At 39.4% G+C, this 25,673-nt stretch overlaps 1 protein-coding gene across 6 annotated transcripts in view; it reads left to right on the top strand.

Moving 5' to 3' along the window:
- The window catches only part of NEXN (nexilin F-actin binding protein), a 53,916-nt gene that overhangs the window by 18,844 nt on the left and 9,399 nt on the right, over positions 1-25,673 (top strand). For 2 of the 6 annotated variants that reach the window (XM_002801590.4, XM_015143142.3), the window contains exons 2-10: positions 8,054-8,132; positions 9,564-9,755; positions 9,959-10,037; positions 10,124-10,272; positions 15,703-15,744; positions 16,921-17,118; positions 17,219-17,395; positions 20,188-20,376; positions 23,818-24,015. In XM_002801590.4, coding sequence (XP_002801636.2) covers positions 8,106-8,132; positions 9,564-9,755; positions 9,959-10,037; positions 10,124-10,272; positions 15,703-15,744; positions 16,921-17,118; positions 17,219-17,395; positions 20,188-20,376; positions 23,818-24,015 — 1,251 coding nt within the window. In that variant the 5' untranslated portion in view covers positions 8,054-8,105. The remainder of the gene's footprint in view (positions 1-8,053; positions 8,133-9,563; positions 9,756-9,958; positions 10,038-10,123; positions 10,273-15,702; positions 15,745-16,920; positions 17,119-17,218; positions 17,396-20,187; positions 20,377-23,817; positions 24,016-25,673) is intronic. The other 4 variants (XM_015143148.3, XM_015143154.3, XM_015143145.3 and 1 more) reach the window with 3 other exon arrangements.

Below are 25,673 nucleotides of genomic sequence, written 5' to 3'. Positions count from 1 at the left end.
ACTAAATCCTACATGAACTAAAGTTTTCCAGAAAACTAAAGAAATAATTCCCAACTCATTCTATGAAGGCAATATTACTCTGTTAGCAAAAGCAGACATCACAAGAAAAGATAACTTATACAACCAATAATTTCTCATAAACACAGATGCAAAACGTAACAAAATTTTATCAAATTGATTCCAGCAATATATTAAGAGGATAATGCATTATAACCGATTGAGAATTATCCTAGGAATGTAAGGTTGATTTAACACTTGAAAATCAGTTAATGTAACTCACCATATTAATAAATTAAAAATAAAAACCATATGATTAACTCAATAGACACAGAAAAAACATTAGATAAAATCCAACATCTGTTACTGATAATTACTCCAGCAAACTTAGTCTGATAAAGGGCATGTAAGAAAAGCCTACAGCTAACATCTCACTTAACAGTGAAAGACTGGACATATTTCTCCTAAGATCAGGAACAAGACAAAGATATCTGCTCTTACCACTTCTATTTAACATTGTACTGGAGGTTCTAGCTAGGACAGTCAAGCCAGAAAAAGAAATAAAAGGCATCCAGACTGGAAAGGAAAAAGTAGAACTGTGCTCACAGATGATGTGATCGTCTACGTATGTAGAAAATCTGATGGAATCTATGAAAAAGCCAATAGAACTAGTAAGTTATTAGGCTGGGCTCAGTGGCTCACGTCTGTAATCCCAGCACTTTGGGAGGCCAAGGCAGGCACATCACAAGGTCAGGAGTCCGAGACCAGCCTGGCCAACGTAGTGAAACCCCGTCTCTACTAAAAATGTAAAAATTAGCTGGGTGTTGTGAGTCACGCCTGTAGTCCCAGCTACTTGGGAGGCTGAGGCAGGTGAATTACTTGAACCTGAGAAGTGGAGGTTGCAGTGAGCTGAAACTGTGCCATTGCACTCCAGCCTGGGTGACAGAGTGAGACTGTTTCAAAAAAAAAAAAAAAAAGAAAAAAAAAAAACAACTAATAAGTTATTTTAGCAGGGTTGCAGGATATAAAACCAGAATGCAAAAATTGTATTTTTTAATTTTAATTTTTTTCTTTTAGAAATAAGGACTTGCTCTGTCACCTACCCTGGAGTACGGTGGTATGATCACAGCTTACTGTAACTTTGAGTTCCTGGGCTCAAGAGATCCTCCTGCCTGTTTCCCAAGTGGCCAAAACTATAGACACACACCACCAAGCCTGGCTAGTTTTTTAATTTTTTGTAGAGATGGGGTCTATTATGTTGCCCAGGTTGTTCTTGAATTCCTGGCCTCAAGCAACCCCCCTGCCTCAGCCTCCCAAATTGTTGGTTGGGATTAAAGGCACAAGCTACAGCACCTGGCCCCCAAATTATACTTCTATATACAGGTTGAACATCTGTAATCTGAGAATCTGAAATCCAAATGCTCCAAAATCTGAAACCTTTGGAGTACTGACATGACGCCACAAGTGGAAAATTCCACACTTGACCTCATGTGACAGATCACAGTCAAAACTTTGCTTTGGCTGGGCAAAATGGCTCACGCCTGTAATCCCAACACTTTCAGAGGCCAAGGCAGGTGGATCACCTGAGGTCAGGAGTTCAATACCAGCCTGGCCAACTCGTATTGGTAGTGAAACCCTGTCTCTACTAAAAATACAAAAGTTAGCCAAGCATGGTGAAGGACAACTGTAATCCCAGCTACTTGGGAGGCTGAGGTGGGAGAATTGCTTGAACCCGGGAGGCGGAGGTTGCAGTGAGCTGAGATCATGCCATTGCACTCCAGCCTGGGCGACAAGAGCAAGACTCCATCTCAAAAACAAAACAAAACAAAACAACAACAACAACAACAAAAACTTATGCAAAAGTTATTTAAAATATTCTATAAAACTACCTTCAGGCTATATGTATAAGGTGTATATGGAACATAAGTGAATTTCATTGTTAGACGTGGGTCCTATCCCCAAGATAACCTGATATATATATATATTCCAAAATCCAAAAAAAAATCTGATATCTGAGGCCAGGCACAGTGGCTCACGCCTGTAATCCCAGCACTTTGGGAGGCCAAGGCGGGCAGATCAGGAGGTCAGGAGTTCGAGACCAGCCTGACCAACATGGTGAAACCCCGTGTCTACTAAAAATACAAAAATTAGCTGGACGTGGTGGCACACACCTGTAGTCCCAGCTACTCAGGAGGCTGAGGCAGGAGAATTCCTTGAACCCGGGAGGCAGAGGTTCCCGTGAGCGGAGATCACACCATTGCACTCCAGCCTGGGCGACAGAGTGAGACTCTGTCTCAAAAAAGAAAAAAAAAAAAAAAAAAGGGAAATCTGAAACATTTGTAGTCCCAAGCATTTCAGATAAGGGATACTCAACATGTACTACCAACAATCATTAATTTAAATATTAAAAAACACCATTTACAAACATATAAACAAATATGAAATTATTTAGGGATAACTGACAAAAGATGTGGAAGATCTGCACATTGAAAACTACAAAACATTTCTGAGAAATTATAGAATATGTATATAATGGGAGGGACATACTGTGTTCATGGATCAGAAGACTTAACATTATTAAGATATTAATTCTCCCTAGATCCATCTACAGATTCAATGCAATCCCAATCAAAATCCCAGCACATTATTTTGTGGATATTGACAAACGGATTCTAAAGTTTTTTTTTTTTTTTTTTTGAGACGGAGTCTCGCTCTGCCGCCCAGGCTGGAGTGCAGTGGCCGGATCTCAGCTCACTGCAAGCTCCGCCTCCTGGGTTCACGCCATTCTCCTGCCTCAGCCTCCCGAGTAGCTGGGACTACAGGCGCCCGCCACCTCACCTGGCTAGTTTTTTTGTATTTTTTAGTAGAGACGGGGTTTCACCGTGTTAGCCAGGATGGTCTCGATCTCCTGACCTCATGATCCGCCCGTCTCGGCCTCCCAAAGTGCTGGGATTACAGGCTTGAGCCACCGCGCCCGGCCCTAAAGTTTATATGAAAGGGAAAAGACTTGGAATAGCCAACACAGTGTTGAAGGAGAAGAACAAAGCTGGAGGAGTAACACTACTCAACTTTAAGACATCCTATAAACCTACAGTAATTGATATAGTGCAGTGTTGGTGAAATAATAAAGAAAAAGATCAATGGAACCGAATAGAGAGCCCAGAAATAAACCCATATAAGTATAATCAACTGATCTTTGACAAAGGAGCAAAGGCAATAAAGTAAACATTATTTTCAACAAATGGTTCTGGAACAACTGGACATCTACTTGCAAAAAACCGAATCTAGAAACAGACCTTACATTCTTCACAAAAATTAACTCAAAGTGAATCACAGACTTACAGCATAGAACTATTAAAGTCCTAGAAGAAAACATAGGCAGAAATCTAGATGACCTCACATTTGGAATTGATTTTTTAGCTATGATACCAAAGTCACAATTCGTGAAAGAAAGAATTGATAAGATGGACTTCATTAAAATTAAAAATTCTGTTCTGCAAAAGACACCATGAAAAGAATTAAAAGATAAGCCATAGACTTGGAGAAAATATTTGCAAGAGACATAATCAGATAAAGGACTGTTATCCAAAATATACAAAGAACTCTTACAACTCTGTAATAATAATACAAACCACCCAATTAAAAAATGGACCAAAGGGCTGGGCACAGTGGCTCACGCCTGTAATCCCAGCACTTTGGGAGGCCGAGGTGGGCGGATCACGTGAGGTCAGGAGTTTGAGACCAGCCTGACCAATACAGTGAAACCCCATCTCTACTAAAAATACAAAAATTAGCCGGGCATGGTGGCAGGCGCCTGTAGTCCCAGCTATTAGGGAGGCTGAGACAGGAGAATTGCTTGAACCCAGGAGGTGGAGGTTGCAGTGAGCCAAGATCATATCACTGCACTCTAGCCTGGGCAACAGCACAAGATTCCATCTCAAAAAAAAAAATAATGAAAAAAAATGGACCAAAGATCTTAGGAGTCATCTCACTGAAGAAGATATACAGATGGCAAATAAGCATATGAAAAGGTGCTTTAATATATTATTTAATATAATTCTAATTTAATATTTATTCATTTAATATATATTCAAGGAAATGTAAATAAAAATGACAGGCCGGGCGCGGTGGTTCAAGCCTGTAATCCCAGCACTTTGGGAGGCCGAGACGGGCGGATCACGAGGTCAGGAGATCAAGACCATCCTGGCTAACCCGGTGAAACCCCGTCTCTACTAAAAAATACAAAAAAAAAAAACTAGCCGGGCAAGGTGGCGGGCGCCTGTAGTCCCAGCTACTCGGGAGGCTGAGGCAGGAGAATGGCGTGAACCCGGGAGGCGGAGCTTGCAGTGAGCTGAGATCCGGCCACTGCACTCCAGCCTGGGCGACAGAGCGAGACTCTGTCTCAAAAAAAATAAATAAATAAATAAAATAAAATAAAATAAAAATAAAAATGACAATGAAATACCACTCCACATCTATTAGAATGGCCAAACAAATTCAGAACACTGACAACATCAAATGCTGGTGAGGATGTGGAACAATATGAACTCTCATTCATTGCTGGTGGGAATGCAAAATGGTAAGCTACATGATGGTTTCTTGTAATACTAAACATTCTCTTACCATATACTCCAGTAATCATGGTCCACAAGAACCTGCATACAGATATTTATGTCAACTTTATTCATAAACACCAAAACTTGGAAACAACCAAGATGGCATTTGGTAGGTGAATGGATAAACTGTGGTACATGCAGGTAATAGAGTATTATTCAGTGCTAACAAGAAATGAGCTATCAAGCCCTGAAAAACAGAGGAAACTGAAATGCGCATAACTATGTGAAAAAAGTCAATATGAAAAGGTTACATACTGTGTGGTTCCAACTGTATGACATTCTGGAAAAGGCAAAACTATGGAGACAGTAAAAAGATCATGGTTACCAGGAATGATGGGGGAGAAAAGCATAAGCAAGTGGAGTAAAGAGGACTTTTAGGTCAGGGAAACTGCTCTGTACAATACTATAATGATGGACACATGTCATTGTACAGTTGCTCAAAACCCACAGAATGTACATTAAAAGTAAACTCTAATGTAAACTATGGACTCTGGGTGATAATGATGTGTCAGTATAGGTTCATCATTTATAACAAATGTACCACTCCAATGGGTGGTAATAATGGGGTTATCCAGTGTTGATAATGGGGGTGACTAAGCATGTGCAGGGACAGAAAATATACAGGAAATCTCTATCTTCTACTCAATTTTGCTGTGAACCTAAAATAAACTCTATTTAAAAAAAAAAGTTGGCTAGAAAATTCCAAAAGAAAAAAACAAAACAAGATAAAACAAACCTAAAATAAACATTTAAATGATAGGCCTAAACTCATTTATGTTAATAATTACATTAAATGTTAATGAACTAAATGCTGCAATTAAAAAAGCAGATTATAGGCCAGGCACAGTGGCTCACGCTTGTAATCCCAGCACTTTGGGAGGCCTAGGTGGGTGGATCACAAGGTCAGGAGTTTGAGACCAGCCTAGCCAACATGGTGAAACCCCATCTCTACTAAAAACACAAAAGTTAGCTGGGTGTGGTGGCGGGAGCCTGTAATCCCAGCTACTCAGGAGGCTGAGGCAGGAGAATTGCTTGAAACTGGAAAGCAGAGGTTGCAGTGAGCCGAGATCGTGCAACTGCACTCCAGCCTGGGCAACAAGAGCTAAACTACGTCTCAAAAAAAAAAAAAAAAAAAAAAAAAAAAAAAAAAGAAAGTGAAAAAGAAAACCCAGATTTTATCAGAATTGATTTTTGTAAAAAGCAAGGTCCAATCATATGCTGTGTCCAAGACATATACTTTACATATAAAAACATAGATAGAATCAAAGTAAATAGCTAGAAAATTATATACCATGCAAACTGTAAACCTAAGAAAATTGGGGGCCAGGTGCAGTGGCTCACGGATGCAATCCTAGCAATTTTGGAGGCCAAGGTGGGAGAGTCGCTTGAGCCCAGGGTTTCAAAACCAGTCTAAGCAACACAGTGAGACCCCATCTCTATAGGAGAAAAAAAAAAAAGAGCTGGGCATGGTGGTACATGCCTGTAGTCCCAGCTACTTGGGAGGCCGAGGAAGGAGGATCACTTGAGCCCAGGAGTTCAAGGGTGCAGTGAACTGTCATTGTGCCACGGTACTTCAGCCTGGGTGACACAGTGAGATGCTGTCTCTAAAAAATAAATGAATAAATAAGAAGAAAGTTGGTGGCCAGGCATGGTGGCTCACGCTTGTAATCCCAGAACTTTGGGAGGCTGAGGCGGGCGGATCATGAGGTCAGGAGATCAAGACCATCCTGGCTAACACGGTGAAACTCCATCTCTACTAAAAATACAAAAAATTAGCCGGGCATGGCGGCGTGCGCCTGTAGTCCTAACTACTCGGGAGGCTGAGGTGGGAGAATGGCGTGAACCCAGGTGGCAGAGCTTGCAGTGAGCCGAGATGGCACCACTGCACTCCAGCCTGGGCAACAGAGCGAGACTTCATCCCCCACCACCAAAAAAAAAAAAGTAAAGAAAAGAAAATAAAGTTGGTGTGACTATTTTAATATAAGTTTAAGACAATGAGGTAAGAAGAAAGAAATTTCTTACTAGTTGGCTGGGCACAGTGGTTCACACCTGTAATCCCAGCATTTTGGGAGGCCAAGGCAGGCGAATCACTTGAGGTCAGGAGTTCAAGACCAGCCTGGCCAACATGGGGAAACCCTGTCTCTACTAAAAACACACAAAAAATTAGCTGGGCGTGAGGATGTGCTGCTTGTAATCCCAACTATTTAGGAGGCTGAGGCAGGAGAATCGCTTAAACCTGGGAGGCGGAGATTGCAGTGAGCTGAGATTGTGCCACTGCACTTCACCCTGGGGCGATAGAGTGAGACTGTCTCCATAACAAAAAATATACTGCTGAAAGGGTCAATTAAAAAAGAAAATATAATCATAATGTGTGTGTGATTAAACCTGAAATTACATGAAACAAAAACAACAGAATTAAAGCGAGAAAAAAAAAATTCTGTCTGGGCGTGGTGGCTCACGCCTGTAATCCTAGCACTTTGCCGGGCGCGGTGGCTCAAGCCTGTAATCCCAGCACTTTGAGAGGCCGAGACGGGCGGATCACAAGGTCAGGAGATCGAGACCATCCTGGCTAACATGGTGAAACCCCGTCTCTACTAAAAATACAAAAATCTAGCCGGGCGAGGTGGCGGGTGCCTGTAGTCCCAGCTACTCGGGAGGCTGAGGCAGGAGAATGGCGTAAACCCGGGAGGCGGAGCTTGCAGTGAGCTGAGATCCGGCCACTGCACTCCAGCCTGGGCGACAGAGCGAGACTCCGTCTAAAAAAAAAAAAAAAAAAAAAAAAAATCCTAGCACTTTGGGAGGCCGAGTTGGGTGTATCATTTGAGGTCAGGAGTTCAAGACAAGCCTGGCCAACATGGTGAAACCCCGTCTCTACTAAAAATACAAAATTTAGCCAGGCATGGTGATGTGGACCTGTAATCCCAGCTACTTGGGAGGCTGAGGCAGGAGAATTGCTTGAACCTGGCATGCAGATGTTGCAGTGAGCTGAGAGTGCATCACTGCACTCCAGCCTGGGCAACAGAGTGAGACTCCATCTCAAAAAAAAAAAAAAAAATCTACATAGTTGAAAATTGATAGAACTAGCCAAAAATTAGTAAAAATACAGATCTAAAACATGATCTGCTACCTTCAGCTAGTTAATATTTATAGAGTAATACACTCAATAATTGCTGAATACACATTCTTTTCAAGTGAACTTAATATGTTCATCAAGCTATTCTGGATCAAAAACTTTCAGGGATCTTTTACCATCATGCACCTTATATTTTCTATACCATGAATCTTGGGAAAAAGAGCTAAAGGTTATCACAATTTATTATTACTTGCTTGGATTATGTCAGTATTTTTTGAGGGGCAATTAATTGCTATTTCTATTTATAAAAATACATAATATATTACAAATAAATTAAAATTTATTATACAACATAATATTTTTTCAGGTGCAAATATTTACAGAGCTTCATAATCAGCCCAAGACCACATAGAGCAAACATGAATGATATTTCCCAAAAGGCTGAGGTAAGTCTCAAAAGTAAAAAAATAAAAATAAAAGAGGGAAATGTAGAGTTGACTGTAGAATTGCTAAAAGGACAATCATTTGGTGGAAAGGTCATATTTAGGAGTTCATAATTAATAACATAATGGCAAGATGTAAAACAAGAAGAGATACAATTCACCAGCTGATCTTAGGCTAGTATTTTCATTTGGGTTCTAGGAAATTCTACAAAGCATGAGTACTAAATTTGTGAATGATAGTGAAGTGGATGTGATAGCTAGCGTTCTGAGTAGAATTTTAAATGTTTTGTTCTTGATAACTCTTAGAAAGTATTATTTTAGTATTAAAACAAAGTTTGACCTATACTCACAGGAGAAAGCATAATTCCCTCTTAGGTAAGGAATCTTTTTAGTGCCTTATGTATATTTTTTAATTTTTAGCTTTTTTCTGGTTCTTGACTGTAGATACTGAGAGCTGTCGTAAGAAGAGTTCAGTTGCTGACACCTCAGAATTATAAAATTAACCCTTAAATGACCAATGACACATAATAGATTACAAAATACAGGCTGGATGTGCCACAGATTAATTAAGCAATTGTCATTATCACTAGGAAAAAGGGTTTGGTGTTCTGAGGCACACATTTTATTTACTGAAATTTCATTTAGAAATCAGCTTAATTTTCAAAGTGGTGAAAATAATTTGCTTTCCTGGTTATAGAGTGGAGGAAATAATTTCTTCAGTCTTCTACCAGATTCCCGTTCTTTGTGAAGCTCTCTTGCCATATGGAATTGCTCTTACAGCCCACCCTATATAGAATGATATAGCCTTCTTACACATTTTTAATGTGGTTTAAGGAAGTTATAGATGGGAAGTAATAGTAACAATATAAATCACAGCTTGTGCCCACAGACCATGGTGTACCTCAGCCACAAATAAAGACTAAAGGACTGGCCTTCAGTTTTGCTTATATTAGATATAGAAACCAGGAAGGGTGTAAAATGTGCATTAGCCTCTAAACTTTAAAGCCTAAACTTTTGCTTTGTTTTCAACTTCACCAAATTTACTGAAATTAGTTTGGGTACCTTTTTAGCAAGTGACATCAAATCTGAATCTTTAATAATGGAGTTAGACAATAAAAGACAGTTTTTAATTAGAATTCAGAATTTGATTTTTATATTTTACTGGCTTTCAGCTTCGGTGGAATGCTACCCACAAAATGGGATTTCATTACTATATAACAGTGAAATTTCTACTCTCATATTTTCTGTAATGTCATTTTTCATAGGTTTTAGAAAGTATCTATTCAGGTTGTGATAGTCAAATAAAGCGTTCAAACACATTTCTATTTTATGTTTCAATATACATTTTTTATATTGCTTATTCTTATCTATCTTTACCTAATTTCTTCCTATCTTTTTTGTTAACTTTCTTTTCTTTATTTTCTTCTAATGAAGATTCTGCTTTCTTCATCTAAACCTGTCCCAAAAACCTATGTACCAAAACTTGGCAAGGGTGATGTAAAGGATAAGTTTGAAGCCATGCAGAGAGCCAGGGAAGAAAGAAATCAAAGGAGATCTAGAGACGAAAAGCAAAGAAGAAAAGAACAATATATTAGAGAGAGAGAATGGAACAGGAGAAAGCAGGAGGTTACTTTATTTTACTTTATTCTCGTGAAAATACTTGTTTTCATTTTTTTAATTTAAAATGTATTTATTCACATTAACCACATTTCATATTAACTATAACTAAAATACTTTTCTGTATTTGTAACCTAATTTAAACTCTGCATATAATATGATTTAGTCTAATTTTTGGACATGTGCTCACATTAATTTATTTAACCATCTAGATTAAAGAAATGCTTGCTTCTGATGATGAGGAAGACGTATCTTCTAAAGTAGAAAAGGCTTATGTTCCAAAATTAACAGGTAAGAAGCTTGAGGGGTAAATAGCAAATTAAATTGCAAAATAGAAACACAGCCAATTATTAAACATTTTTTTCATATATTCTTAGGAACTGTTAAGGGTAGATTTGCTGAAATGGAGAAACAAAGACAAGAGGAACAAAGGAAGAGAACGGAGGAGGAACGAAAACGCAGAATTGAGCAGGATATGTTAGAAAAGAGGAAAATACAGCGTGAATTAGCAAAAAGGGCTGAGCAGGTATCACTAAAGATTAAGTTCGTCTTTGTTTCTGAAACTAACTGTGCAAAGTAAAACTAATCAGTATGTTGCCTAATTAAAATATTTTAATATAACATAAACCTATTAAAAAGCATCTAACCGTCTGGGCATGGTGGCTCACATCTGTAATCTCAGCACTTTGGGAGGCCAAGGTGGGTGGATCGCTTCGGCAACATGGCAAAATCCCGTCTCTACAAAAAAATACAAAAATTAGCTGGGCATGGTGGCAAGTACCTGTAGTCCCAGCTATTCAGAAGGCTGAGGTAGGAGGTTCGCTTGAGCCTGAAAGGTGGAAGTTGCAGTGAGCCAAGATCATGCCACTGGACTCCAGCCTGGGTGACAGAGTATGATCCGTCTCAAAGAAAAAAAAAAAAGGCAGCTAACCTGAAAAGACCTGAAGGAAAAACATTTAACATCAGATGCCTAGAAGGATATGGGCAGAATATGCCTGTTTTAAGGTAGAATAGTGAGATGATATCTGTCATATACAATCTTACCATTCTATCCACATTCCTCACCCCGTCTACATTCCTTATTTTTCTTTACAGGTTAGAAGATTTTACAAAGATGTAAGGCAATGTTACATATAAACTATCCATGAGTACCTAACAAAATGCTAATCTTCTAATAACAATACTTTTAAATGCTGGTCTGTTTTCATGCTGCTGATAAAGACATACCCGAGACTGGAAAATAAAAGAGGTTTTATTGGACTTACAGTTCCACATGACTGGGGAGGCCTCAGAATCATGGAGGGAGGTGAAAGGTACTTCTTACATGGCAGTGGCAAGAGAAAATGAAGAAGATGCAAAAGCGGAAACCTCTGATAAAACCATCAGATCTCATGAGACTTATTCACTACCACAAGAACAGTATGGGGGAAACCACCCCCATCCCCATGATTCAAATTATCTCCCACCCGGTCCTGCCCACAACACGTGGGAATTATGGGAGTACAATTCAAGATGAGATTTGGATGGGGACACAGAGCCAAACCATATCAGCTGGTCTTTTAAAGCCATACATTAAGTGCTTTCAGTCTTTTTGCTATGCTCCCTTCAGTTTCCATTACCTTTCTGAAAAAGAAAAGTGACGATGAAAGCAAAGCATATGCCATACTTACTAAAGAAATGTATTTACCCTGGATTTGCAAAGGGGGTACAGGTATTGGGTAAATACAGCAGTTCCAAATGGGAGAAATTGTCCAAAACAAAGGGGTTATAGGGCCCATGCAAGTCTGAAATCCAGCAGGGTAGCCTTTTTTTTTTTTTTTTTTTTTTTTTGAGACAGTTTCGCTCTTGTCGCCCAGGCTGGAGTGCAGTGGTGTAATCTTGGCTCACTACAACCTCCACCTCCCAGCTTGAAGCAATTCTCCTGTCTCAGCCTCCTGAGTAGCAGGGGTTACAGGTGCCCACCACCACACCTGGCTAATTTTTGTATTTTTAGTGGAGACGGGGTTTCGCCATGTTGGCCAGGTTGGTCTTGAATTCCTGACCTCTGGTGATCTACCTGCCTCGGACTCCCAAAGTGCTGGGATTACAGGCGTGAGTCACTGCACTGGCCTTTTTTTTTTTTTTTTTTAAATTGAGGCAGAGTCTTGCTCTGTCACCCAGGCTGGAGTTCAGTGGCAAAATCTCGACTCACTGCAACCTCTGCCCCCCGGGTTCAAGTGATTATCCTGCCTCAGCCTCCCGAGTAGCTGGGACTACAGGCACATGCCACCACTCCCAGCTAATTTTTTTGTATTTTTAGTAGAGACAGGGTTTCACCATGTTGGCCAGGCTGGTCTTGAACTCCTGATCTCAGATGATCTGCCCACCTTAGCCTCCCAAAGTAATTATAGGCATGAGCCACTGTGCCCAGCCTAGTAATTTTATCTTGTAAATATGTAAAGTTTAATTTTCAAATCTAATTAAGTACATTTTCCACTCCACTCTAATATAATTTAATGTATCTTTGAATATAAGGAGTAGGCCGGGCGCGGTGGCTCAAGCCTGTAATCCCAGCACTTTGGGAGGCCGAGACAGGCGGATCACGAGGTCAGGAGATCGAGACCATCCTGGCTAACACGGTGAAACCCCGTCTCTACTACAAAATACAAAAAACTAGCCGGGCGAGGTGGCGGGTGCCTGTAGTCCCAGCTACTCGGGAGGCTGAGCCAGGAGAATGGCGTGAACCCGGGGGTGGAGCTTGCAGTGAGCTGAGATCTGGCCACTGCACTCCAGCCTGGGCAACAGAGCGAGACTCCGTCTCAAAAAAAAAAAAAAAAAAAAAAAAAAAGAATATAAGGAGTAAAGTATGGCATAGGTAGTCAAGAAGAGTTTGAATGTTTGTTTGTAAAATTTATTTGTATAAATCCATATGCAAGAATGCCATAAAAAGGATTCCTGAGTCAGGGGGTAGCTGAATGCCTTGGTGACCTACAAGATTTGGAGATTCTAGGATCTTACAATGAATTAAAAATGAGAGCTAGACATGGTGACTCATGCCTGTAATCCCAGCACCTTGGGAGGCTGAGGCAGGAGGACTGCTTGAGCCCAGGAGTTTGAGGATGCAGTGAGCTATGATCATTCCACTGCACTTCCACCCAGCAACAGAGAGACCTTGTCTCTTAAAAAAAAAAAAAAAAAGATGGTAGCGGGGTGGGTAGGGATTAATAGTAGATATAGTGGATGTTAGAATCAATTTGGGGAAGAAACTTGATTTGATATTATCTGTTCATCTTTGAGGATACCCTGATGAGCAAAGTTAAAGTCCATCAGCTTAGAAAAAAGAGAAGTTACTTTTGAGGGAAAAGAAGGAGATGTTGAAAAGAAGAAGAGAAGGAAGTTGATATGGGAAGAAGCAAAAGGAGTTTCATTTTTTATAAAGCAAAAGAAATAGGAAGCGGCTCTTCAATGTTGTCTTCTGAAAGTCAACACTGTGACTGAACTTCTGAATATCTTGTCTCTGTGAATATACTGACACCATGGCTACTTAGACAAATTTATCTTTTTCCTTGTTTGTTGGAAAAAAAAAAGTATGCTTCAATGTTTTCTCGTTTTGGTAATGGTTTAAAGTGAGCAAAGAAGAAAGCAAAAAAGATCTTCAAACACACTTTAACATACTTTATTATTTTACCATAAGCTAATAGAGATTGGGGAAGCAGGCTGGGTAACAATATAGTGAGACCTCAACTCTTAAAAACAGACAGACAAACAACTTAGCCAGGAGGTGGTGGTGGGTGCCTATAGTCCCAGCTACTTGGGAGGCTAAAGTGGGAGGATTGCTTGAACCCAGGAGGTTCATGATCAGGCCACTGCACCAAAAGCAAACAACAACAACAACAACAACAACACAAAAAACCTGGGTTTGGGAAGGTTGTAGCAGCAGCAGCAACAATAAAAGAAAGTTGAGTTAATAAATTTAGTATTTCTCTTTTCTATATTCTCAATGTCTGGCTTTTCACCGTATCTCCTGGATCTTTTCATTTTTATTATTTTTTTAAGACAGAGTCTTGCTCTGTTGCCCAGGCTGGAGTGCAGTGGTGCAATCACAGCTCATTGCATCCTCAACCTTCTGGGCTCAAGCAATTCTCCTACCTCAGCCTCCTAAGTAGCTGGGACTACAGATGCATGCCACCATGCTTGGCTAATTTTTAAAAAACTTCTTGGCCAGGTGTGGTGGCTCACACCTGTAATACCAGCACTTTGGGAGGCCGAAGCAGGTGGATTGCTTGAGCCCAGGAGCTCAAGGTCAGCCTGAGCAATATAGTAAAACCCTGTCACTACAAAAATTAAAAAAAAATAGTGAGCATGGTGGCGCATGTCTGCAGTCCCAGCTACTTGGGAGGCTGTGGTGGGAGGATGATCACTTCAGCTCAGGAGGCGAAGGTTGTAGTGAGCCAAGGTTGCACCACTGTACTCAAGCCTGGGCAACACAGCAAGACCCTGCTGTCTCTACAAAAAAAAAATCTACCAAAAAATTTTTTTTGTAGAGATGGGGTCTCACTTTGTTGCCCAGGCTCATCTCAAACTCCTGGGCTCAAGAGATCCTCCCACCTTGGCCTCTCAAAGTTAGGGGAATACAGGCATGAACCACCATGTCCAGCCTCCTGGAGCTTTTTATTGAGAGATTAACATGATTTATACAAGAGTTGTCAGTATTCTTTTAGGAAGAGAAGTCTTTCTTTTTTTTTTTTGAGCCATTGTGCCTGGCCGAGCTCTCACTTTTTAAATGAGGAGCTTTCCTACTTTGACCTAGTCAAAATATAGAGAAAAGATGACTATCAGAATTATTTTCCCTTCTAAACTATTCTATCCCAGCTGGGCACGCTGGCTCATGCCTGTAATCCCAGCACTTTGGGAGGCTGAGGTGGGCGGATCACTTGAGGTCAGGAGTTCGAGACCAGCCTGGCCAACATGGTGAAACCCTGTCTCTACTAAACATACAGAAATTAGCCAGGCGTCATGGTGTGCACCTGTAGTCCCAGCTACTCAGGAGGCTGAGGCCGGAGAATTGCTTGAACCCAGCATGCAGAAGTTGCAGTGACCTGAGACTATGCCACTACACTCCAGCCCGGGTGACAGCATGAGACTCTGTCTCAAAAAAAATAAACTAGCCTACATCTTTCACTGCACTGTTATTGTATCAGTTTTATTTTTGCCCTGTACTTATGTTGTAAAATATAATCATGACAAGTATTAGATTGCTAATGGATAGGTTTTCCTTTTGATGGGGCAGTGACAAAGAATGGAGAAGTGTTTCTATGTGTCTTGGTTTAAATTGCTAATTAAATTAATAATTGCTGCTTGTAAGCTCAACAGATTGGTCATAAGAGTTTGGTCTGTTATTCAGTTTCTGGGTTACAAAGGTAGGCTTTGTCTCAATTTTTTCTGTTTTTCTTTCTTTTTTCTCTTGAAACAGGGTCTCACTCTGTCACCCACACTGGAGTGCAGTGGCTTGAACATGGCTCACTGCAGCCTTAACCTCCTGGGCTCAAGTGATCCTCCTGCCTCAGCCTCCAGAGTAGCTGGGACCACAGGTGCATGCCACCATGCCCAGCTAATTTTTGTGCTTTTTGTAGAGAAGGGATCTCGCCATGTTGCCCAAGCTGGTCTTGAACTCTTGGGCTCAAGTGATCTGCCCACCTCGGCTTCCCAAAGTGCTGGGATTACAGGCATGAGCCACCTCGCCCAGCCTGATTGTTTTCTTAATATGTCGTTTTCTGGATATTGATATTGATATCAATATGCAACAACAAATATAAAGGACATATTTGGCTAATTTGAAACAACATAAACATATTTCAAAAATTATAAATTTGAAAATTTACTATAAGTCACAACTAAATTACTTTCCAGTTGTATGTTTAAAAGCAAAAAGTAGAAATCTGATGTAATGTAATGATATGAAATTCTCATTCAATAGATTGAGGACATAAACAATACGGGAACTGAATCAGCATCAGAGGTAAACAGACATTTCCTTTAATGAAACATTCACCTAAAATTATCTGATTCACAAATTATCTTTTAGTATAAGAAAAAATTAAAAGGGCTTTTATTATTTTTATTATAAATATAGAAATAACAAAAAAGTATGTTTTGCAAAGCAAGAGCATACTTTTGCACTTTCAAACACTATAGCTTAGTGTTTCAAAGAAAAGTATGTTTTGTTTTGCTTTCATAGTTAGGTTAGAAAGACAAACTTATTAGTCTCAGTTTGAGATACTCTGCCAAGACAATGTATTTTTTGAACTGTTACTAACAGCTGAGATTACTGAACGCTAACATTTATAAAAAGGCAATTTTATTTTCATCATTTGTCTTCTTTCCTTAGAGTTCCTGAGAGTTTATGTTTTGGTTTTTATATAATAGTGTAGAGTGCAGTATCTGTTACCATGAAGAAATGTTCAACAACCACAAAAATTTTAGTCATCCCTTTCATCTAACAGAATAAGTTAAAAATCTTTCAATTTGATGGTGTGCCTAAAACTACAGCCCATAAATTGGGAGCAATTTTATCTCAGGACCATGTGTTTCATTTCATAACTCTTCTTAGTTTTTAAAAAACTCAGAGGCAACAATAGATTATATGATTAAAATGAATTAAATAATAGCTTAATACAATCAAATACCAGAGAGTTTTATCTATAATATATATGTTTAATAAATCACTTGGAAAAACTGTGTTTTTTTTCTCACTAAATACTAGTTTCATTCAGTATTTAAAAGCTTAGAGATAAAAATCATATGAAGAAATTTTTTTTGTTTAAACTGAATCTGTCCACCATCAAATTGATTTACAGTACATTCACATGCACATTTTGTGGATTAGTGCACAAATAGCTTAATTCAGGCAATGCCACTGCAGTTTCGTTATCTTAACAGCTGTATTAACTCCATCTTCTAGGAAATAGAATGCTTCTTGAACCTCATCAGCAATGGATTTCACTAAGATTAACTCACAATGCACAAATAATTTAGAGTAGGAGATGTTTAATAATAATCTGTAAAAAGTAATTGTTTGTTCTTCATAATAACATTGATGACAATGTAATGGAATTCACTTTTTATGGAGGTAAAGTCCCATGAAACCCAATTTTGATTAAGAAGAAATATGCTAATTATTCATTTTATAAAATAGGAAGGAGATGATTCACTACTTATAACTGTGGTACCTGTTAAATCATATAAAACATCTGGAAAAATGAAAAAGAATTTTGAGGATCTAGAAAAAGAACGTGAAGAGAAAGAAAGGATCAAGTATGAGGAAGATAAAAGAGTAAGATATGATGAACAACGACGATCTCTCAAGGAAGCAAAGTGTCTTTCATTAGTTATGGTAAGTTTTTTTTGTTTGTTTTTTAAGAAACAAATCAAGGCAGTTTAAGTTAGCATTTTCCTTTATGAATAAAAGGTGGGTTTTCATAATGTTTTCTTAGGATGATGAACTAGAAAGTGAAGCAAAAAAAGAATCACTTTCTCCTGGAAAATTGAAACTAACTTTTGAAGAACTGGAGCGACAAAGACAAGAAAACCGAAAGAAGCAAGCTGAAGAGGAAGCAAGGAAACGTTTAGAAGAAGAGAAGCGTGCTTTTGAAGAAGCAAGGCGGCAAATGGTAAATCTACATATTTAAACCTTACAATTAATATTAATGAAGTTAGCTGGCTTTAGATAAGGTTCATTACTATAAATTCAAAGAGATTTTACATATAGAAGGGCTGATTTTCCAGTTGTATAGATATTCCATATATAAAATGTGTCTAGGCCAGGCATGGTGGCTCACGCCTGTAATTCCCAGCACTTTGGGAGGCCAAGGTGGGTAGATCACCTGAGGTTGGGGGTTTGAATCCAGCCTGGGCAACATTGTGAAATCCCATCTCTACTAAAAATACAAAAATTAGCTGACTGTGGTGGCGCACACCTGTAATCCCAGCTACTTGGGAGGCTAAGGCACAAGAATCACTTGAACCCAGGCAATGGAGGTTGCAGTGAGCCAAGATTGCACCATTGTACTCCAGCCTGGATAACAAAGTGAGACTGTCTCAAAAAAAAAATCCATACTGTTTTCCACTTTCCACTCTGGGGCATTTTACCCAATATGCTTTAAATTTTTATTTTTATAAATTGTTATTAATATATAAGTATGCAAAATAATTACTCAATGAACCTGGTTTCCTTCATCTGTTAGTTCAATCTGCAATGTACTTAGTGACATGGGTGCAGGACTGATTATAAGTGTAAACTTGTCCTCAGCAGTCCAGTTTTTCAAGTGTTTGAACATATCAGAATAATAGTTTACAGTGGAATATACAGTTTGCCCTATTAAGTGTATGTGTGTGTGTATTTGTGTGCATGCCTCTGCGTGTGTGTGTGTGTGTGTGTGTGTAGTGTGGTGGTTAAGAGCATGGATTGTAGAGCCGGATTGTCTAGATTCAGATATCAGTCATTTACTAACTGTGTAACCATGGACAACTGTTTTAATCTCTCGCTGTGTTAATTAATTAAATCTCTCTCTTAGTTTCTTGATTTTTAAAATTTTTTTATTTTTTTATTTTTATTATTATTATTATTTTTGAGACGGAGTCTCACTCTGTCGCCCAGGGTGGAGTGTAATGGCCGGATCTCAGCTCACTGCAAGCTCCGCCTCCCGGGTTTAGGCCATTCTCCTGCCTCAGCCTCCCGAGTAGCTGGGACTACAGGCGCCCACCACCTCGCCCGGCTAGTTTTTTGTATTTTTTTAGTAGAGACGGGGTTTCACCGTGTTAGCCAGGATGGTCTTGATTTCCTGACCTCGTGATCCGCCCGTCTCGGCCTCCCAAAGTGCTGGGATTACAGGCTTGAGCCACCGCGCCCGGCCAGTTTCTTGATTTTTAAAACGGTAAAAATGAAAGCGCTTTCTTCTTTTTTTTTAACTTCCACAATGACTTGGATTTTTTAAAATGCCTATTTCTTAAATGGTTAAATGAGTTAATATCTAGGAAGCACTTAAAATGGTGTTTGTTACATATACAGTAGTTCTTCGAAAATGTTAAGTATTATTATGGTATTAATAGATTTATCAATAAAAAGTAAAATTGAAATAAGAATACACTGATTCATTTTAAGATTTAAAAATGGGCCAGGCATGGTGGCTCATGCCTGTAATCTCAGCACTTTGGGAGGCCAAGGCAGGCAGATCCCTTGAGCCCAGGAGTTTGAGACCAGCCTGAGCAACATGTGGAAACCATGTTTCTACAAAAACAAATACAAAAATTAGTCAGGTGTGGTGGCACAGACCTGTAGTCCAAGCTCCCCAGGTGCTGAGGTGAGAAGATTGCTTGAGCCTGGGAAATCAAGGCTATGGTGAACTATGAATGAGCCACTGGATTCCAGCCTGGGTGACAGAGTGAGACCTTGTCTCAAAAAAAAAAAAAGGATCTAAAAATGGAATATTTGTAATTTTAAAGTTACAGAAATTTCTTGATCAGCTTGCTTGAATGATGTTCTAGTAATTATATATATAAAAATTTAATTTTCTAGACATTTATTTGAAAATGTTATTACTCTTGGGTATAGCTGCATAGTATCTACACATTTTAGATATTTCTGGTGGTCAACTTAATAAAGAAATAGTATTATTAAATAATGCATTTCAATGGATATTATAGTAAATTTAATAATAAATTAAAACTTTAATGATAAAATCATAAAGCTGGAATTTTATATAAAATAGTTCTAGATAATAATCTTTTATCTGGTTAGTATGAGGCACCATAGTTCACAGTAAAAAAAAAACTACAAAGATTACAAAATGAGAACCTTATTTTACTACCAAAGAGATACTGTGTAGATATACTTGAACCCCAATGATAGCACACACATACACATTTTATATTTGTTCTGGGAAAGTTAATACTCAACAGTAACCCCTCACTGAAGCCTCAACCTACTGGGCCCAAGGGATCCTCCCACCTCAGCTTCTCGAGTAGCTGGGACTACGGGCACACACCACCACAATGGCTATAATGTGTTTTTTGGTTTTTAGTAGAGACGAGGTCTTGCTCTGTTGCCCAGGCTGGTCTTGAACTCCTGGGCTCAAGCGATCCTCCTGCCTCCTAAAGTTCTGGAATTACAGGCGTGAGCCGCCACAACACCTGGCTAAAAATGTTTTAATATTCAAATTTATCTATAGAAATTTGACTTTCTTGAGAAGTTTTATTTAACCTGAGTACATCTTTATATGGAATTTCTCCAAACTTGAATATTTTATCATATAAGACATTAAAAAGGAAGAGGATTTTGGTCAAGTATATTAAGGGCATTCAAACAGTCCTATGTGAAGTGGCTAATTCTGTGCCTTTTGTTTGATAATTCATTCCTTTTTCTGATGAATCTCAATTCTTAGTAATGAACTGTTTATTTTGTTAGGTAAATGAAGAAGAGGAAAACCAAGACACAGCAAAAATTTTTAAAGGGTACCGCCCTGGTAAACTCAAACTCAGTTTTGAAGAAATAGAAAGGCAAAGAAGAGAAGATGAAAAAAGGAAAGCAGAAGAAGAAGCCAGAAGGAGAATAGAGGAAGAAAAGAAGGCATTTGCTGAAGCAAGGAGAAACATGGTAAGACAGAAGCTAACTGGAGAATGCTATTAGAATTCACCTTTGAGAATATATTAATAGAATCATTAGACTTTAGAGAATACCCTATTATTTCTGGAATCTGTGCCAAGAGTAGAAATGGCAAATGTATTTTGAAGTCTCCCAACTGGTGGAATAACACCAGTTGATTGAAGGTATTTGCTTCAGTTTAGTGTTCAGAAGATTCTGATTTAAATTGCCACACTTGGCACAAAGGATGGAATATTATGTCCCTTCTCTGGGAAAACATGTTTTCCAGAACTAAGTATCCAAGGAAGAAGAAGAAGTAGGGAGTTTCCTCCCCTAACTTTTCCTTTCTTCCTCTCCATTCTTTCCCCACCTCCTTCCCACACTCCCTTTTCCCCTCCTTCATTCCTTTATTTCCTTCCTTTCCTTCTTTATTTTCAGTTTTCATCCCACCCACTATATATTAAATGACCTGAGTCATTTAATCAGAATTATTTCTCTCTCCAAAATGCTCACTCATCACTCCTGGAAATTGATACCTAACTTAACTGTCACAAGGTTATGACTGTACTTCCTATACCAGTTTTATGTTTGTGCAATGTACAGTTATCTGACAAACAATTTTCAAGCAATTTGAGACTTGAGCCCTGCATCTCCTTCTTGATACATTATAATTGGCTTTGGTGATATCATAAGCTGGTTTTCTTCCTCAATATGGGTGAGCATCAGACACATATGTCCAAGTGTTTATTTGGCTTTATCGCCCACACAGATACTCAAATCAGAAACTTGGAAGCCTGAAACACTTCTATCTTCTTATTCATGCCTGACGTCCAACCAGTCACTAAGTCTCATTTATTCTGCCTCCTAAATCACTCTAAAATCTGTCAGTTTCCCCCCCATTTTCCACTGCCACTACTATAATCCAAGTTACTGTTACAATTTGCCTGGGACCAACTCCTAATTAACTTGTTATCTTACCTGTAACCTATTCTTTCCTGCAAAGCCAGGAGTGAGCTTTAAAAAGAAATTTTGATTGTGTTTTGTTACAGTTTTGCTTAATATTTTCACACTTTTCTTAAGTAAAAATCCAAAAACTTCTAAAACAAATTTCTTTATAGTCTTGCTCTTGTATATTGCTCCCGTTTCATTTCTTGATTCTTCCTTAATCTGCTCTTTGTTCCAAATATGCTAAATTTGTTTGTATTTCTTCAAAGTGAGACTCTCTCAGCCTTCACACTGTCTGAAAGATGTCCCTCACTCCTTTCCCTGTGCTCTGCTAATTCCAATTCATAACTTTCCATTTCCTCTGGAAAGCCTTTCCTGATAATAAACACCTTCTTCCATGAATTCTTACAGCATTTAGTACTCTTCTATCGTAGCGCTAATCCTGTATTGTTATCACTTATGGCTGTCTTTTCCACTCCATGAGGCCAAGACTGTTCATCAAACATGTGGCACAATGCCTAGCATAACAGACCTCCAGTAAATGTTGATGGAACAAGTGATATTGAAATCTTGCATGCAGTAGGTAATCCCTGATTCATAAATGGTTTCTACATAGAAATCCTACAGACGTTGTGAATGCACTTAATTGTTGGAGAATAAGCAGGTTTAGAAGCGGTAGAAGAGAAGTAACTGTGAAGATTACAAGACCTAGTCCTCGGGGCAGATTTGTAGGCCAAAACTGCCTTTTTATCATGATTCACTAGTGGAAAAAAATGCAGGGGAGAAAACTGCGTTAAAACAAAACCAAGTTTCCTAAACACATTTCTAAAGAGAAAGAAAAACTTCCTTTTACATTTATATTATTTTCTTATCCACAAATAAGTATTGTAATTTATCCAGGAGTAAGTATTGTGATTTCATACTATAGCTTAGTTCATGCATATATAAAATTTAAAAATTTCAGGCAGTCTTTGAATTGTAAACCACTTAAACATTGTTTCTGAGTTGAAATAGTTCTGTGGTAAAGCCTGGATTGCCTTGATAAAACTTGGAGCAAATGAATAATACCCCTTGTCTCATTCTCCTATGTCTATTTCAACCACAGGGTCACAGTTTAGGCCAGAGGGTTATGTTATACCATGCCTGGTCTATAAACTTTTTTTTTTTTTTTTTTTTTTTTGAGATGGAGTCTCGCTCTGTCACCCAGGCTGGAGTGCAATGGTGTGATCTCGGCTCACTGCACCTTCCACCTCCCAGGTTCAAGTGATTCTCCTGCCTTAGCCTCCCTAGTAGCTGGGATTACAGGCACCCACCACCACACCCGGCTAATTTTTGTATTTTTAGTAGAGACAGGGTTTCACCATGTTGGTCAGGCTGGTCTCGAACTCCTGACTTCATGATCCACCTGCCTTGGCCTTGCAAAGTGCTGGGATTACAGGCGTGAGCCACTGTGCCTGGCCTATAATCTTATTAGAAAGATTTTGAAGTTTGAATCCCAGCTTTGCCACATAGCATTTGTGTTGACTTTAGACAATTACTTTTCAGTGCCTCAGTTTCCTTGTCTGTAAAATGAGGATATTGGTAACTACTTCATAGGGTTATAGGATTAAATAAATTAATACATGTAAAGTGCTTATAACTGTACTTGGCAGCTCTCAGTATTATCTATTATTATTTCTTTAAAATTAGCCCAACAGCAAATAAACAATAAACTCATAGCACTAAGAATGATTTTTGCCTGATTATGAAGAGATCATGACTGGTTATCTAATTCATTCAGACAAAATCATGATTAACTTAAATGCTTTAATTACCAAAATGGAGAGCCATTTTAATCCAATTAAAAATGTTCTCAAATTAGGAAATCTTAATGTCTAATTCAAAGTACTCATGATATGAAAAAAGTATTTTTTGTCTTCATTGTGATAGAGAATAGATGGTTACCATTTCCTGGTAACCTGATAGTTACAAAATACCTCAGTCTTACATTTTCCAATAATTCTTCCCATTTATTTATTTATTTATTTTTGAACACTGTGTTGAGAATTCCTTGTTTGCTGTTAAGTCCCCTTGTTTTTTGTTCAGTGTGAAACCTGTTTAAGAAATCTGGCTGGGCATGGTGGCTCACGCCTGTAATCCCAGCACTTTTGGAGGCCAAGGCGGGCAGATCACCTCAGGTCAGGAGTTCAAGACCAGCCTGACCAACATGGAGAAACCCTGTCTCTACTAAAAATACAAAATTAGCCAGGCATGGTGGCGCATGCCTGTAATCCCAGCTACTCGGGAGGCTGAAGCAGGAGAACTGCTTGAATCTGGGAGGCAGAGGTTGCGGTGAGCTAAGATTGCACCATTGCACTCCAGCCTGGGCAATAAGATTGAAACTCTGTCTCAAAAAACAAAAACCAAAATTAAAATCAAACAGTAAAGAAATCCCAGTTTCTTCAAGAAATAGTCCCTTTTTAGTGTGTATAATTCTGGCCAGAGTGATAAAAGAATTATTTTAAATAGGTAGTAGATGATGACTCCCCAGAGATGTATAAGACAGTCTCTCAAGAATCTCTTACACCGGGAAAACTGGAAATTAATTTTGAAGAATTATTAAAACAAAAAATGGAAGAAGAAAAACGACGAACAGAGGAAGAACGGAAGCATAAGTTAGAAATGGAGAAACAAGAATTTGAACAACTGAGACAGGAAATGGGAGAGGTAAGATTTTAAGAAATATCTATTTATATTACCCATATTTATTAACTAAATATTTTACTTATATCACCTTATAATAACTTTGTATTATTATTCACCTTTACGATAGTCGGCATACTACTATGAGGTGCTTACATGGTATAGGTGTCTGCACAATTATGTGTACTTTCTAGTCTGCTTTAACTACTCCTTCCTTGCTAGTTTAATAAAAAAGTATCGAGGTTTGCAAGGGACTGAGCTATTACTATTTATTTATATAGTTCATAAATATGCATATTTATATTCAATACATATATGTAGACTATACAGTGCCAGCTTCATTGGCATGCACCTTGTGCACTCACAAGACTCCATGTTCAGAAGGCCCTGCATTTGGGGTTTAATGTTGAGGTTGCTGTCTTGAAATTCTTTTTTGTGGTGTGAACATGGCTCACTGCAGCATTGACCTCCCGTGCTCAAGTGATCCTCATGTCTCAGCCTTCTGTGTAGCTGGGACTTTAGGTGCACGCAGCACCATGTCTGGCTAATTTTTAATTGTTTTTTCTTTTTTTGAGATGGAGTCTTGCTCTGTCGACCAGGTTGGAGTGCAATGGCACAATCTCAGTTCATTGCAACCTCCACCTCCCAGGTTCAAGCAATTCTCCTGCCTCAGCCTCCCGAGTGGCTGGGATTACAGGCATGTGCCACGATGCCTGGCTAACTTTTGCATTTTTAGTAGAGACGGGTTTCACCATGTTGGCCAGGCTGATCTCGAACTCCTGACTTCAGGTGATCCGCCCACCTTGGCCTCCCAAAGTGCTGGGATTACAGGTGTGAGCCACTGTGCCCAGCACTTTTTTGTTTTTTTTTTTTTTTTTGAGACGGAGGCTCGCTCTGTCGCCCAGGCTGGAGTGTAGTGGCACGATCTTGGCTCACTGCAAGCTCCGCCTCCCGGGTTCACGCCATTCTCCTGCCTCAGCCTCTGGAGTAGCTGGGACTACAGGCGCCTGCCACCAGGCCCGGCTAATTTTTTGTAATTTTTGGTAGAGATGGTGTTTCACCGTGTTAGCCAGGATGGTCTCCATCTCCTGACCTCGTGATCCACCCGCCTCAGCTTCCCAAAGTGCTGGGATTACAGGCGTGAGCCACCGCGCCGGGCCTTTTTTTTTTTTTTTCTCTAAAGATGGGGTGATCGCACTTTGTTGCCCAGGCTGGTCTCCAACTCCTGGCAAGCGATCCTCCCACCTGAGCCTCCCACAGTTCTGGGATTACAGCCATTAGCCATCATGCCCAGCCACTGTCTTGAAATTCTTAATTTTACCTTTGAATTTGTGTGTTGTATATAAGTGAAAGCTGATTGGACAATGAAGCATGCCCTTTATAGCTTTTGCATACTAGGGCTTCACGCCGCCTTCCTGCCTCCCTGGAATGGGTTTTCATCAGCCCCCTTCCCAAGGCCCTGCCTAACCTTCTTCCCTCTTGGGACTCTGCTGCTATCCCTCTGGGTGGCCCGGGTTGCGTGGGCAGCAGAAGAGAAAGGTAGAATTGGGGCCTGTATTCAGCATCAGCCTTGGTCCCTGCCAGGGACCAGGACACACACATGAACAGGGTTGGGGTCTAACATGTAGCCTCATGACTTGGACTGGCAATGGTATGGCATGTTTGGCAGGCACCTTGGTGGG

This window comes from Macaca mulatta, chromosome 1, assembly GCF_049350105.2.
Source record: "Macaca mulatta isolate MMU2019108-1 chromosome 1, T2T-MMU8v2.0, whole genome shotgun sequence".
Classification (NCBI taxonomy): Eukaryota; Metazoa; Chordata; class Mammalia; order Primates; family Cercopithecidae; genus Macaca; species Macaca mulatta.
The sequence above is the reverse complement of the archived record's forward strand: the minus strand, read 5'-3'. Positions and strand labels throughout refer to the sequence as shown.